Consider the following 13,928-nt stretch of genomic DNA (forward strand, 5'->3'; position numbering starts at 1 on the left):
CCTTTAGCCTGATTCGCCCCTAACAATCTACGGACGCTGGTATATAAATAGCTGGCACCAGTTCAAGGCTTAATCGGACTGTTTATGACGGGGCAGCCATGGCCGTATGCAGCAGCGTCACTGAAAAAGGCCGGGTAGTTAGCATTGCAAACCCCTCCTTTTAAACTGATCTGAGCCTGTCCCCCTGCGTCTGGTCCCTGGCCCCACTTATTCTCAGCCCTCAAGGGAGGGATGAGCCACCTGTGCACCACATCCGGTACCGGGGGACATGGCAAAGGCCAACCTCTGTGCCACGATCAAGTAGGTCTTTTCCACCCCGCTTATTGTAACAGAGATTGTAGGGTACCTAGAAAGGCCACCAGGGGCTGATAATTAGCGCCGGGGGCGGGGGGAGAAGGTCAGTCTAAACTTTATCTGGAGATGACATTTTCCGCGTGGATCGACACGCGCACACTAGCGGTGATCGAGCTGGGGCATTGAAAATAGCCAGGGCTGCGGCAGCTAGGGCTGGCTGACCGAATGCAGGCCCAGAGCCTCGCACAAGCGGGTGCTGCTGCTTTTACTGCCTGGGCCAGACGTCACACCTCCAGCAGCCGTGTAGACGGATCTCCCGGCCCGGTCACAAGGGGCAGGTTGGGACACAGGCACCAGTCCAGGGACAGACACCCCGGCTCGCTACACACAGGGGTCACCCAGCAGCCCTGCAAAGCGAATGACATTTACACCGCTGCCCAGCCAGGCAGAGCAGGGACTGCGCGAAGAATTGCCTTGCAGCTGGTTCCCAATCCCCCTGGGCCTCCCGCTAGCTCGCGGTGCCGCACACGTCGTTCCTGACCAGGGCCAGCATGAGGCTCATTGGTAATTGCAGAGCAGCGCAGCTCCTGGCCAAGATATGTGAAGAGGATCCTGATTCTGTTAATCCCAGGGGAATTATTACTGCAGGGGACTCTCGGCAATGAGTCTGGCCCCCCTTCCCCCCCAAGATCAACTGGTTTGCACGAGCTGAAGGCAGGAAATCCCAACAGCCCATTTCCCCCTTCCTGGGGCCAAGGAGGGCGGGCGCTCACCCTACCTGTGCAGCTGGGATCCCCGCTCACGTCCAGGCTGGCAGGGAAGTCTGCTGGCATGTCCCGGCTGACGGCCGCTGCTGGTTTCTGTTTGTTCTTCACGGCCTCTATGGCTTTGAGTCTCCGGGCATGTTTGTGGCCTTTGTAATGAGCCTCTGCCTGGTTCTAGGGAAGGGAACGGGGAGAGGTCAAGTCAAAGCCCGTGCAATGCTGCAAGAAGGCACAGACACACAGGCGGGGCGGGAGGAGGGGGACGAATGAAAGGAAAGGGCATTCTCAGACCAAGAGCAACACACCTTCTTCTTCTGCAGCTGAGGACCATTGTGAGCATCTGGGTCCAGTGGTTCTCAACCTATTTACCTTGTCGGTTGCATCCAGTACTACCTGCACAGCCCTGGAGATGTCACACGGGCCGCAGCTGTGTGCTGACTGGGCCGCACATGGCCCATGGGCCACACTGAGCTAGTCTGACCACCTGCACCCCACAGGCCATGACATTTCACCCGGCTCCCCCTGCTGCGAATCCAATAACCAGTGTTGGGCTAAAGCACTGGCCAGCAAGGCGCCAGCCTGGACCTGCAGACGCCAGGAGATGGGGAACCCACCACTTCCCTGAGGAGCTTGTTCCACTGGCTGGCTAATCATCCGCACCGTTAAAAATGGGTGTCTAATTTCTAATCAGAATCTGTCTGGCTTCAGCGTCCAGCCGCTGGGTCTTGGTCTGCCTGTCTCTGCTAGACTCGCGTTTCTCCAAACCTCACGCTCCAGATAGTCCCTCGAGATACCTACCTTGTCCCAGCTGAGTCCAGGCCCAGCCCTCCCTCCGCCCCCTGGAAGCCGTGTCTGTGCTCACGGAGAGTCTATTAACCCCTGCCCTGTCAACCACAGTTGGATCCAGAGCTGGCCACAGTGATCTCCACCAGGCCTGGCCTCAGCTTCCGCTTCGATCCTCTACCATGGGCCAGGCTCGGGGGAGGGGTTGGCCAATCTGAGGGCTGGCGGTTCGGGGCGCAGCCCAGTGACAAGTGGATTTTGAGGGACACCTATGGAGCTTTGGGTTTTTGAATGATCCCATGGCATAAACCTGAAACCCAAAGCAAGTCCCTGGAGGCATGGGGGTGGGATGGGGAAGTTCCTATGGAGCTCTGTGAAATGGAACCGCAGAGAGGACACACGGACACACAGCATGGTCCAAGGGTAGGGCGCTGTCACAGACCTGCTGTGGGACCTGGGGTGAGTCCCTTCCCCTAGCTGTGTTGCTGCTTCCCTCCCCCCCCTTTTCTCCGTCCTGTCGATTTAGACCCTGAGCTCTCTGGGGCAGGAGTTTCCGGGTGCTAGGGTGATCCGAAGCCGGGAATAAATAACACCAGCCAACTCAGACAGGCCAAGTCTGACCCAAATGGAGACCAAGGGCAAACCCAACTGCGCCAGCTGCTAGGATGGACACACGGGCAGAAGGAGGATCTCTTACACCTTCGGGTGACGACCAGCAACTGCTGCCAGAAGCACCTGAAGCCCTGAAATAATTTTGCCTCCCCAGGGCCAGTGACCCCCACCAAGGTGCTAGTTTGGGGGCCGTGTGTTGTAAAGCTCCGATTTCATCCTTTCATCGAATTGCTTTGCATACAAATAGATCCAGGCTGAGGTATCACTTTGCTTCCACATCGCTGCAGTGCAAGGCTGAGATAAGGACCCTTTGCTGATTAAATGCGCCAAGTCACTTTCAAAAGAAGCTTTCAGGCAAAATGTATGACTTCAGAGACATCCAATGAATCGCCTGCTGTTGGGAAAAAAAACTTTGCAGGGAGGACACATCTCCCATTGTAACCTAACAGGCTCTAACATGCAATTTCCATTCACAGCCTCCTTTCTCCCAGTGAACATTGAATAATGAAGTGCAGGGTGGTGGGCGCGTGCCTGCACGGCACTGATAAAAACTTACACAAAAGAAAATAACCCTAAACATTTGTGTACCGAGCAGTCGGGGACAAGGCGGCATTGTCACCAAAAACAACCACAATTTAGCAATTTATGGAAACTAAATCCAAAATGAATTAAGACACTGTAACTGAGCCATGCAGATTCATTTGCATGGCAATTTTGAAGGCCCATTTAGGCTCTTAGTGCTCGTAAGAAGAAACACACCCTCCAATCCCCCTCTTTAAGGAGAGAGAGAGATTAGCGTCTAAGAATTCTGAATCCATGATAGAATATTTGGAGAAACACACACCCAGGCTCACACCAGGAAAGTGGAGCGAATACAATAAAGCTCCTGATCTCAAGGGTTAAAACAGACAAAAAAATGAAGCCGAGATTCTCCCATAATCATCTGATGCCAGGAGCCAAAACACCACACACTGCACGAGTCACGATAAAGCCGCAAGGGTTGGCCACATGGTCTGAATGTGACAATGTCATGACGCCTGAAAGGTTGATTTTTACCTAAGGGCCATATTCTGTCCCTTGACCTCAGCACCAGGCCCCCGTCAGTGTGAACTCCCCAGTGGACTGGGTGAGGAGCGGGAGCCCGGCCAGGGACCAGAATTACAAAAGAGGGTTTGGCTTCCAGCCCTGCACTAGAGCAGCGATTCTCAACCTTTTCAGTAGCAAGTACCCCCTCGCTTCTGAAAATTGTAATAAGTGCCCAGCACTCAGGTTTCCCGGGATTTGATCTTTACAGACTAACGTGAGCCATGTGTTGGAAGCGGGGCGGAGTTTATATACGCCAGGTGTCAGATCCAGTGTGGATGGGTACACCAGGGGTGCGCAACTCAAGTATGTACCTGGGCTAGAGGTGATGTTGGCCAAAGCTAGGAGGTGATGAGCGGCATGCCAGTGCTGGGGAATGTAAAGCGCTGCACCGAATTTTATGCCATAGATTTGAGAGGAGGAAGGGATGAGGGAGAGACAGGAAAAGAGGGGAACTGGTGAAATCGGGGGCTGTCATAGTTGTCAATGTCACGGCTCAGCTAGAGCCGTGAAATTGACAAGTTTTCTGGGCACTGGGCTTTGAGCTGGGCAGGGGAGCTGCCACCTGGGCAAGTTGCAGGCGGCTGCCGCCTGGCTGCCAGCCCGGGAGTTGGGTGACTGCCACCCAATCCGAGCTGGGGCAGAGGAGGCTTCCGCACCGGCTGGGACCCAGGGATGTGGGTAGGCGGCTGATGCCCGTCTTCAAGCCGGGGCGCTGGAGGCTGTCCCTCGGCTCGGAGCCGGGGCGCGGGTGCCTGCCATCCAGCTGTGAGGCCAGCTCACGAGACACAGGAGGCTGCCACCAGGCTCCCAGCTGGGAGCAGGGACCCAGTAGGAAGTGGGGGGCTGCTGCCCGCCTCCCCCAGAAGCTAGCAGCTGGGACCGGGCGGGAAGCAGGCGGCTGCCGCGTGCCTTCCCCAAAAGCCGGCAGCTGCCACCTGCCTCCCCTCCACTCTGTTTTTCCCCAGGTAGCCCCTGCCTGTGTCTCATGTACCCCCAGGAGTATACGTACCCCAGGCTGAGAAACTACGCACCAGAGCACAGCGACTCGAATAAGAGTTGGTGTCGAGAGCTGGACTAGCACCACCACCAGTCACCTGTTTGTGGACGTTACAAAGCAGATCTGATCTGGTCATAGACGCTATGGCTGGAAGGGACCATTACGATCATCTCGTCTGGCCTCCTGCACGTCCCAGGCTCTATCTGCCGGGGATCCTGCTCTTTGCAGTTTCCACCTAACTTCTGGCTGGCTGCAGCAACTGATTTGAATGAGAATTTCCTTTTAAATTTCTAATCAGTGTTCTCCACAAAAGACTGGCCATGTACAATTAATTACTGCAGGGGATAAATGAACCTTACCTTCCTCCCCGCTACAAAATGTTTTGATTTATTTGGAATAAGAGGCTGAAAAACCCCAACCAAGCCACCCACCGCATCAGAGCTCTGCAGAGCCAAAGCGGCAAAGATTATATTCAGCTCCCGAGGAACAGATACGAATTGCACAGGCTGATAAAGCAGCTTAAGCACGCAAGCCAGGAACGGAGGCAGCAGCAGCGGACCTGAGCGAAATGAAGAGCAGAAGAAAGACAAAGGAACAGACATGGCAGCTCCACTGTGCGGAGAGGGAGGGTGCAGCCCCCAATTTGCTTCAAGGAGCCACACGGGTCCATTAGAGAGAAAGAGTGGGGTGAAAGAATCAGAAGGGGGACAGGGTAGGGTGCAGTGACTTGCCCAAGGTCACCCAACAGGCCAGTGGCAGAGCTGAGGCAAGAACCCATGTCTCCCATGCGGCAGTCCATTGCTCAAACCACTAGGCAACACTGCCTCCCATTAAATCTAGGGAAACCCTCGAACACCACAGGGCTTTCCCGCTGCAGAGGGCTGGCTCTGTGGTGAGACACCCAAGGCCTAAGATGCCCTTTCCAAGGTGGAAAGGGGGGCCTGACACAAAGAGACACAGTGACGAAGTGACGAAGACCAAAGCCTATTTTGGAAGGAACCCCTGTGGGGGATGCGTGAACCCATTTAATGGATCTGGCTCCCTTGCCAGGCCGGTTTCCATGCTATCAATGGGTGCAACTGCTCCACCCACTCTGCTTCCAGCAGGCCAGGATCTGGCCCACAGTTTGTAATTGTACCTAAACCCACAGGCATGTGATGAAGTGATCCAGAAATGCCCTCGCTTGATGCACTGGGGAGCAGGGCGCTGGCCCAGCCCGGAGTTAAGCACTGGAGTCCTAACAATGTTCCCAGCCTCAGGCTGGATTCCCATTCCGGCCTTCGTTTAAAGAAAGAACAAAGCTAATCCTGGCCCAGTTCTCTCTTCATTAACTCCTCCGCGTAGGCCTGGTCTCTACTGGCAAACTCGAACTGGTTTAAGGAAATCAATTTAAAACTCAATCCAGTCAAATCAGTGCAAACTTCTTAAGCAGGCGCACGTCCATTTGTTTAACTCTCACATTGATTTGGCTTGTGTCAGATGCAAGCGAAATCAATCTAGGCAAAGGGGAAAAGCGGTTTAAATGTATTTACATTCGGGATTTACACCAGTTTCACTAGATCCATTTTTAAACTGATTTCACGAAACCGGTGCCTTTCAAGAAATCCTCTGTTTGCTGTTCATCAGGGAGCGCCCAGGCCAGCGGCAGACCTAAGCACGACTGGGCTCACGCTGTATTTTTCTAGTATAGACAAGGCCTTATTCTTACTGGGCCTGACCTAAGCAACAGGACATTTATTTACTCCTACGTCCATTTGAAAAGACAAAGGAGAAATCCCCTGGGGCGTCCCTATTTCCTGAGAAGCCCCTTCCCCCTTCTTTCTGGATGACCTACTCTGAACAGTGCAAAGGAAGCAGAAACCTTCGGTAGGGCCCCCCACTGGAAACATCCCCTGCGGGTATACAGGCAGCAGAGCTGGCTCCTGCCTATCTAGATACTTATCTAACCCTCATCATAGCAGCACCTGAGCACTCACCATCACTCCCAGCATTTCACAAATGGGGATACTGAGGCACAAGGTCGAGTAGGAGACTTGCCCAAGGTTACGGGGGGATTCTGTGGCACAGCCAAGAACTGCAGCAAAGGTCTCCAGAGTCCCGGTCCACTGACCCACCCATTAAATCACCCTCCCTGCAGCTCCCTGCACAGTGGGCATCTCTGGGGCAGGCAGGGTGAGTGCAAAGTGGCCCAGCTGGTGTTGCGCTTAGCCAGAGCCGGCTGCTGCCTTTTGTAGCAGGCAGAACTCCTGGCCTGGGGCACCTCTGGCTCCAGCTGCCCCCTCTGCTCAGCGGCACCCCCACGTAAGCTGGTGGCAGTGGAGGATGTGCCCACTGTCTGCTTGTGGGAAGGTACGATGTGCCTTCCTTGTCGCTTAGCTCTCAGGCACGCACAAGATGGACCCAGTCCGCTGCTAAGTACTCTGCCCACCTCGCCCCCTTCCAGATGCAGCTTACCGCGGAGTTGAATCGGAGGTGGCAGATGTTGCAGGAGATGAACTGCTTCTTCTTTAGCGGGGAGGGGACGCCGAAGGTGTGACTGATCACGGCCTTCTGCACAGGATCCATCTGGAAGGGGAGGGAGGGAGGGCATGGGGTTACTCGGCATGCTTCGAACACAGACCAGCAGAGGACCGCTATCCTGGCTTGGGAGCAGCAGACGCTGCAGGTGCTGAAACAGGGACGTGCAGAATCCCTGCCCAGCCAAGGTCCTGGGGATCCTCTGCTTCCTCAGCTACTGCTGATGGGACCTACCAACCCCGAGTGCATGAAGCTCCTTACTCTGATTTAGGCGTAGTTCCTACCCGCTCTATCAGGGAAATCAGAGACCTTCACATTCGGGTCGTGGCAGGTGGAAGAGCATCTCAGCTCTCCGTCAGGTAAGAGGCCTGACATGTGCTGCCTGGGCAGAATCCAGACTTGCCCCATTTCTCTCCCCCACCCAACCCTCCATGTCCCACACACTGTGAAGCTCCTGCCAGGCTGCCTCACTGTTCCTTCTCCCTTGTCGTATTGTAACAGCGGAAGCCCCAAGGTAGCGCTGTTACAGAGCCTGGGGAGATCCTTTTCTTGGCCTGCCAGCTGCATAGAGTCTTTGAAGAAATGCTGCCTCCTTGTTTGTTTTACTCTGGTGATACAAAGTCTTTCAGGGCAGCTGCAGGCAGCATGAGACTTTGCTCCCTGCCTTAATCTCTCAAACTAGAGCCAGTTCTTGCTCTTGGGAAATTGGGCACTGGTGTTGACCCGAGATTTCAGAGCGAGGGGCCATGCCTGCATGCTGTTTGTGACCACCTCTGCAGAAGGACTAACGCATCTGTGGTACAGAAAATAAGTGACACTAAGAAAACGTCCAGGTTCTGCATCACTGGTTTTCCTCCATCGGGAAATCAACCCGCAGGGCCCCCAGATCTGCTCCTGCTCAGCAGAGGGTGTCAATATTTCCTTTCCCCGAGCCTCTGGGTCTCTCCTGCTGTCTCCTGTCTGTTGAGTAATTCCACCTCTCCCCCAGCACCAGAAAGAAATAATTACTCTCTCTCACCCTTTCATCCACAGTTCTCAATGCCTCTTAAGCCACACGCCCCGTGAGAGCTGGGAGGCGATAAAAACTAATCGCCAGCCATTAACCCTCTGTTTGCTGTTAATCAGTGAGTGGAATGCACCCCCATGCCAGTCAGCACTGCGGGGCTTACCTGGTGCCTGTACTGTGTGCTTTGCCCTCCGCATTGCGGTGAATTGCACACTAGTAACAGCGCTTCGCTCTCCTTACAATGAGGCTCTGTTGTGACATCCCAGGAGATGCAGCCCCACTGCTTGTGCTGGCGCTCAGGACAAGATCCAGACCCTGCAAACTCCTTGCTCTGACGTCCAGCCCAGAGAGAACCGTCACTGGCCTGTAGCTGTTGTTCTTCGAGATGTGTTGCTCATCTCCATTCCCAGCTTAGGTGTGTGCGCACACCACATGCACCGGTGCCGGAAAACGTTTTCCCCTAGCGGTACCTGTACGAGCCGGCTCTGGCAGCCCCTGCAGCAGTGTGCACATGCGCCCGCATATAGGTGCCGCCGTCTCCCCCTCCCTCTCAGTTGCCTCTTGCCAGAACTCTGACAGAGGGGATGGAGGATGGGTGTGGAATGGACACGAGCAACACATCTCGAAGAACAGCAGTTATATCATGAGCGATGCAAAGGTCCCAGAAACGCACAGCCTCCTTGCACAGGGCCGGGGACCGGGCCCTGCCCTGTCTGTTGATATAGTACACCGAGATCAAATTGTCTGAGAAGATCTGCACCATCTTGCGGGATAGATGCGGAAGGAAAACCGTACAGGCCAGATGAATTGCCCTGATATTGATGTGCAGAAGCCGTTCCTGTGAGGTCCATGTGCCTTGGGTTTGTAGGGAACCCAGGTGGGCGCCCCATCCCAGCTCTGAGGCATTGGAGATCAGACCTACCGATGGTCAGGACTCTTCAAAGGGCATTCTCGAGATCATTTGGCGTGGGCTCGTCCACCAACCCCAGGAGGTAAGTATTTCCGGAGGGACCGTAAGTAGCCTGCACAGGTGGTGCCTGGCTGGAGAGTACGCCAACACCAACCACATCTGGAGGGGTCTGAGGTGCAGTCTGGCATGGGGAACCACACAGGTGCAGGCCGCCATGTGGCCCAGGAGGCTGAGGCAGACTCTCGCTGTCGTGCGGGGATGAGCCGAAATACGGGTTACGATCTCAGACACTGCCAGGAACCCCTTGGGAGGAACACTCTGGCCTTGAATGAATCCAGCATCGCCCCAATGAATTCTGTCCTCTGCACAGGAACGAACGTGGACTCTAATAACTAACTAACTAGAACTAAGACAACAAGCTACGTGCACTAGCACAGAGACTAAACCAGTAGGTTTAATGAGAGAACTTGCGAAGGCAAGAGATATTCCAGCACCGTCACTGGCGGCAAGAGGGAACTGAGAGGGAGAGGGAGCCGGCGGCACCTATACATGGGCGCATGTGCACACTGCTGCAGGGGGCGCTAGAGCCGGTTTGTACGGGTACCGCTAGGGGAAAACGTTTTCCGGCACCGGTGCAAGTGGCGCGCCCACACCTAAGCTGGGAATGGACATGAGGAAGCACTCGAAGATGAACTAATGTATTCTTTGGGCTGCCATTTTTGGGAGCTCTTCGACGGGTCCCCACAGGGATCTAGGTTCAACTGCTCACACGCCAGGAACAATTTACAGGGAACTTGCTTCCAGGCAGGGGAATTCCCCCAGAAGTGCTCTGAGCTAGCTCACAATCTTTCTGTGCTTCAGGTCCCCATCTGTAAAGTGGGGATAATGATCCTTTCCTCCTCCCTTACTGTGTCTGACTTGTCTATTTAGACTGTAAGTTCTTTGGGGCAGGGACTGGCTCCCTCTATGGGTAAGGAAAGTGCCTAGCACCATCCAATCTCTATTGGGCCCTGCAATACAATCAGTCGTCATTTATTTTGCATGCAGCATCACACTATTATCATGATTATTCTGTCTTTTTTTTTAAATTGGCTGAGGAATCCTCCTCCCCTGGTATTTCACAGGCCACATGCACATACCTAGAACAACTCCAGCTATTTGCAATGGGCTGTGTCTTTCTGTGAGACCATTCATCAAAGGGCAGAGGTTCTGAGGCGAGGAAGATGCACACAGACCAATGACAGCCCCCGGTGGGTCTCTCTCGCCGTAATGCTCAGCATCATTTTATTCCTCAGCCGGAGCAGTAAACTTATTCGAAAAAGCCATAATTGTTTTAAACAAAATGCATTTATTAAGGAGGAAAAATAAGAATAATCCCTTTGTTGGAGAGCAGCTATAATCTATAATGCAAGTATTGTTCCACTACCCTGTGGCATAGGAAGATTATCTTATCTGCGTCCTGCTGTCAGTGGAGCCTTGGGTTTTTAGGCGATCATATTTCTCTGCAAAGCTATTTAGTCACAGAGACAGGTGCATCAGTCTTCAGGGCACATGCCTGGACAACAGAGCCATTATCAAGACCCCAAATTCCATTCCAGAAGTGAGCAGAATGGTAATAGCGGGTGATTAATGAAGTGCCTGTTTGCTATGAAATTTTACTCACTTATCTGGAATATAAATGAAGAGACATTTAGGTTCTGATGGGGAACCGGAGGCTTCTAGCGATGACAAAGGTACTGCTCCACCTTGGACAACAAACATTGCATTGCATTAACAGCAGAAGCCACACAGGGGATCCTGCACACCGAGGCGGCACTAGCATTTGTTTCAAGGGAAACACCCACGCTTTCAGTGCAAAAAATAAGCGGAATCTCTCTCCTCTTTGCAGTGATGCATCAGGTCTTTGTGTCCTTATTGGAATGACCCATTCATTTAACTGATTACTGCTACTCTTCTGCATTTAAAAGTTCCAGAGCCATTGTTTTTTCTGCATTTAAGGAGCTCATCCCCCATGTCTAGCGCTTCAGGAGGGAGCCAAGAACCAGAGAGAAGTCAGGAGGAAGGTGGAGTGGAATTTACTGCTCTAAGAGGCTGCAAGGAAGGCAGCAGATATTTCTTTGGTTTGGTGGTTCCTGAGTGGTGTCTAGGCAGCAGCGTCCATAATTAACTCAGGGAGGAAGGATGGCCTTCGGTTGAGGCACTGGATTGGGACTCCTGAGATCTGAGTTCCCATCTCTGCCACAGACGTCCTGAGTAATCCTGGCTGGGCAAATCACTGAATCTCTCCCTGCCCCAGTTCTTCATCTGCAAAAATGTAATAACCCTTGCGCTGTTTTCTCCCTTGAGACTGTGAGCTCTTTGAGGGCAGGGCCCGTCTCTCATGAACTGTCTGTGTAGCACCCAGCTCCCTGATCTTGGCTAGAGACTCTAGCTGGTACCGTAATACACGTAACAACAAATCACAGCCAATGGTTTAACAGCGTCGGACACTTAGGAGAGTGCCAGGAATGTAACACGAAGGCCTGGTCTACTTAAAAATGAGATCGCCCTGGCTAGGTCCCTCAGGGCTGTGAAAAATGCGTAGTTAGGCTGACCCAACCCCTTCTGTAAACGTGGCTAGGTCAAGGGAAGAATTCTCTAGCTACCTCTGAGCGGTGGATTAACTCCATCGATAGAAAAACCCTTCTGTTGATGTGGAAAGTGTCTACGCCACCACACTAAAGCCGCACAGCGGTAGTGATTATAGTGTAGGCACGGCCTCGAGATCTTCCACCAGGAAAAGGACTTGTAAGCAAAAGTGTGTGTGTGAGCACACAAGCAGGCCTGTCCGCCCTGCACTGGCATGGAAATGGGGGGAAATGGGGAATTTTTAAGAGTCTCTGGAGGGAACAGATTCTCTCCTCTCCCCTCCCATCAATTTAAAAAGTCCAAACAAGCCTTTCTTGTTCAAGCCTGTGTTAGACGCAGAACAGAGCAAGGCATTGTTCAGAATACAGGTGAGAGGTTGTTACTAGGGTGGCTGAAATATACCTATTTTTTTGTGAAAAGTTTAGAAAGAAATAAAAAAGTGTTATTCTAGGGAAAGTTTTTTGCTGATATATTCAAATTTTCCATTGAAACGTAACCCAAAATTTGTTGTCCCCCCCCCGCTTTTTTCACTGGAAAAGTAGGAATATGGAAAAACTGCAAACATTGCATTGAATTTTAAAAATTCAAATCATATTTTTTTCTTTGATTTTAATGAGAAATAGGAACATTTGTGCAGAAAATTTTTGAATTGTTCAAAAGGCCATTGTTTGAGGGAAAAACATCTCAATATTTCGATGAAAAAATTTCAGCCAGCTGTAGGCATCACACATACGTTCTGCCAGATGGGAACGGAAGTAGGGATGGTTTTGTGCTCTAAACTGGGCGCCAGGACTCCTGGATTCTATTCCCAGCTCTCCCACTGATTTGCTGCAAGTCACTTCCTCTGTCCTTGCCTCAGTTTCCCCCACTGTAAAATGGGGATGTTGATACTGCTCTGCCTCAGAGAAGCGCTAAGTGGTGGAAGTTCATCAATGCTTGATCGTTACTTTGAGATCTGGGGCTGAAAGGTGGGCAAATTCTTCTTTTTATTATAAAAGTACCAGATTTCGATGCACAGTGCCTGGTGAAAGGTTTGGGTCAGACTCCCAGTGGGTTTAAATGGGCATTGTTCCACCAGCTCCAACGGAGCTACGCCCATTGAGACCAGCAGAGCAGCTGAGAGACAGGCTTACGGGGCACTTGTTAAAGACTGTTCGGCTATTTAACCAGATGGATTAACAGGAAAGGTAAAAAACCCAACCCACCAGGAGAACAGAGCTGATCGGCTCTTTGTTATTCCACAGAACCTTCTGATGGGGTTGTGATGAGATGCAGGCCCCACTCCACGGAGACAAAAGGGCACTAAACAATTTGGCATTTTAATGATCAAGGGTCCTTGATGCTACATGCTAGAGGTTTACACGCCTATTAATTAATGCTAAATTACAGCCTCCCACAAAGCTTCACTTTCCATTTTGGACTCTTCAGATGAAATATTCTCCATTACTGTCACAACCAGAGGACACTTTAACTGTCCAATCAATTTTTATTATTCAGTTCATGTTCGCTTTAACAGCGCTGGCCCATCATGAATTCATTCAGCGTCAGGGGATGTGCCGAAGCCCCATTCTGCAGCTGTGAAGGGGCAAGTACAGAAAAGCTGCCCCTGGCCAGATGGATTTTTAAACTACTTGTTTAAGGAGATGAAACGGACGACTCGTTCCCCAACAGACTGGGCCATCGAACTGTCCCACGACCTCTTCATTATCGCGCTTTTACAGTATCTTCCCACCGGGTTCTTTTAGAGCCCGGGGGCAGTGGCCTGCCCCAAATTCATTGCTTCCCATTCGCAGCCATCTCTGTGGAAGCCTCTGGGCTCTTGGCCGCTCTGCGTATTAGCTGCACAGTCTTAGCAGAATGAACTCCCTACACGTGGCCACCCGGTAGCTCCTCACCTCACTACAGCTGCATCAGACGAAAAAGGACCAATAAAGGACCAGGCCAGGAAAGCCTGCCGGGAGTTCTGGTTAAACAGAGGCATTAGAGGGCAGGACTCCTGGCTTCCATCCCCAGCTCTGACAATGATTTCTTTTGTGACCCAGGGCAAGTCACTGGTGAAATTTGCCTATGCACAGAAGAGCCCAGCATGCATTCCTTACATCCGGGCGAAATGAGCCTTAAAACACCTTGTCCTGGCCCTCTGCCCAGGGGTGAACTTCCCCTTTGGGAGCTGGATTTCAGACATGTGAAGCACTCGCAGCTACCACTAACGGTACTGACACCAGCTGTCGTTACTCGGTACCTCTCCAGATCAGACCTGCGACTGCCCCGTCTGTAAAACCGTGCCAACGAGAGCCATGCTCACATGGGTCCTTGGAGTTTGTTAAGGGG

At 52.4% G+C, this 13,928-nt stretch overlaps 1 protein-coding gene across 1 annotated transcript in view; it reads right to left on the minus strand.

Moving 5' to 3' along the window:
* ZNF385C (zinc finger protein 385C) overlaps positions 1 to 13,928 on the minus strand; it is a 98,607-nt gene that overhangs the window by 13,727 nt on the left and 70,952 nt on the right. The window contains exons 3-4 of the mRNA XM_067541336.1: positions 6,991 to 7,101; positions 1,073 to 1,232 (exon numbers count right to left, since the gene is read on the minus strand). Coding sequence (XP_067397437.1) covers positions 1,073 to 1,232; positions 6,991 to 7,101 — 271 coding nt within the window. The remainder of the gene's footprint in view (positions 1 to 1,072; positions 1,233 to 6,990; positions 7,102 to 13,928) is intronic.

The sequence above is a fragment of the Emydura macquarii genome, unplaced genomic scaffold (genome assembly GCF_026122565.2).
Source record: "Emydura macquarii macquarii isolate MOO-44397 ecotype Brisbane River unplaced genomic scaffold, CSIRO-AGI_Emac_v2 contig_629, whole genome shotgun sequence".
Taxonomy (NCBI): domain Eukaryota; kingdom Metazoa; phylum Chordata; order Testudines; family Chelidae; genus Emydura; species Emydura macquarii.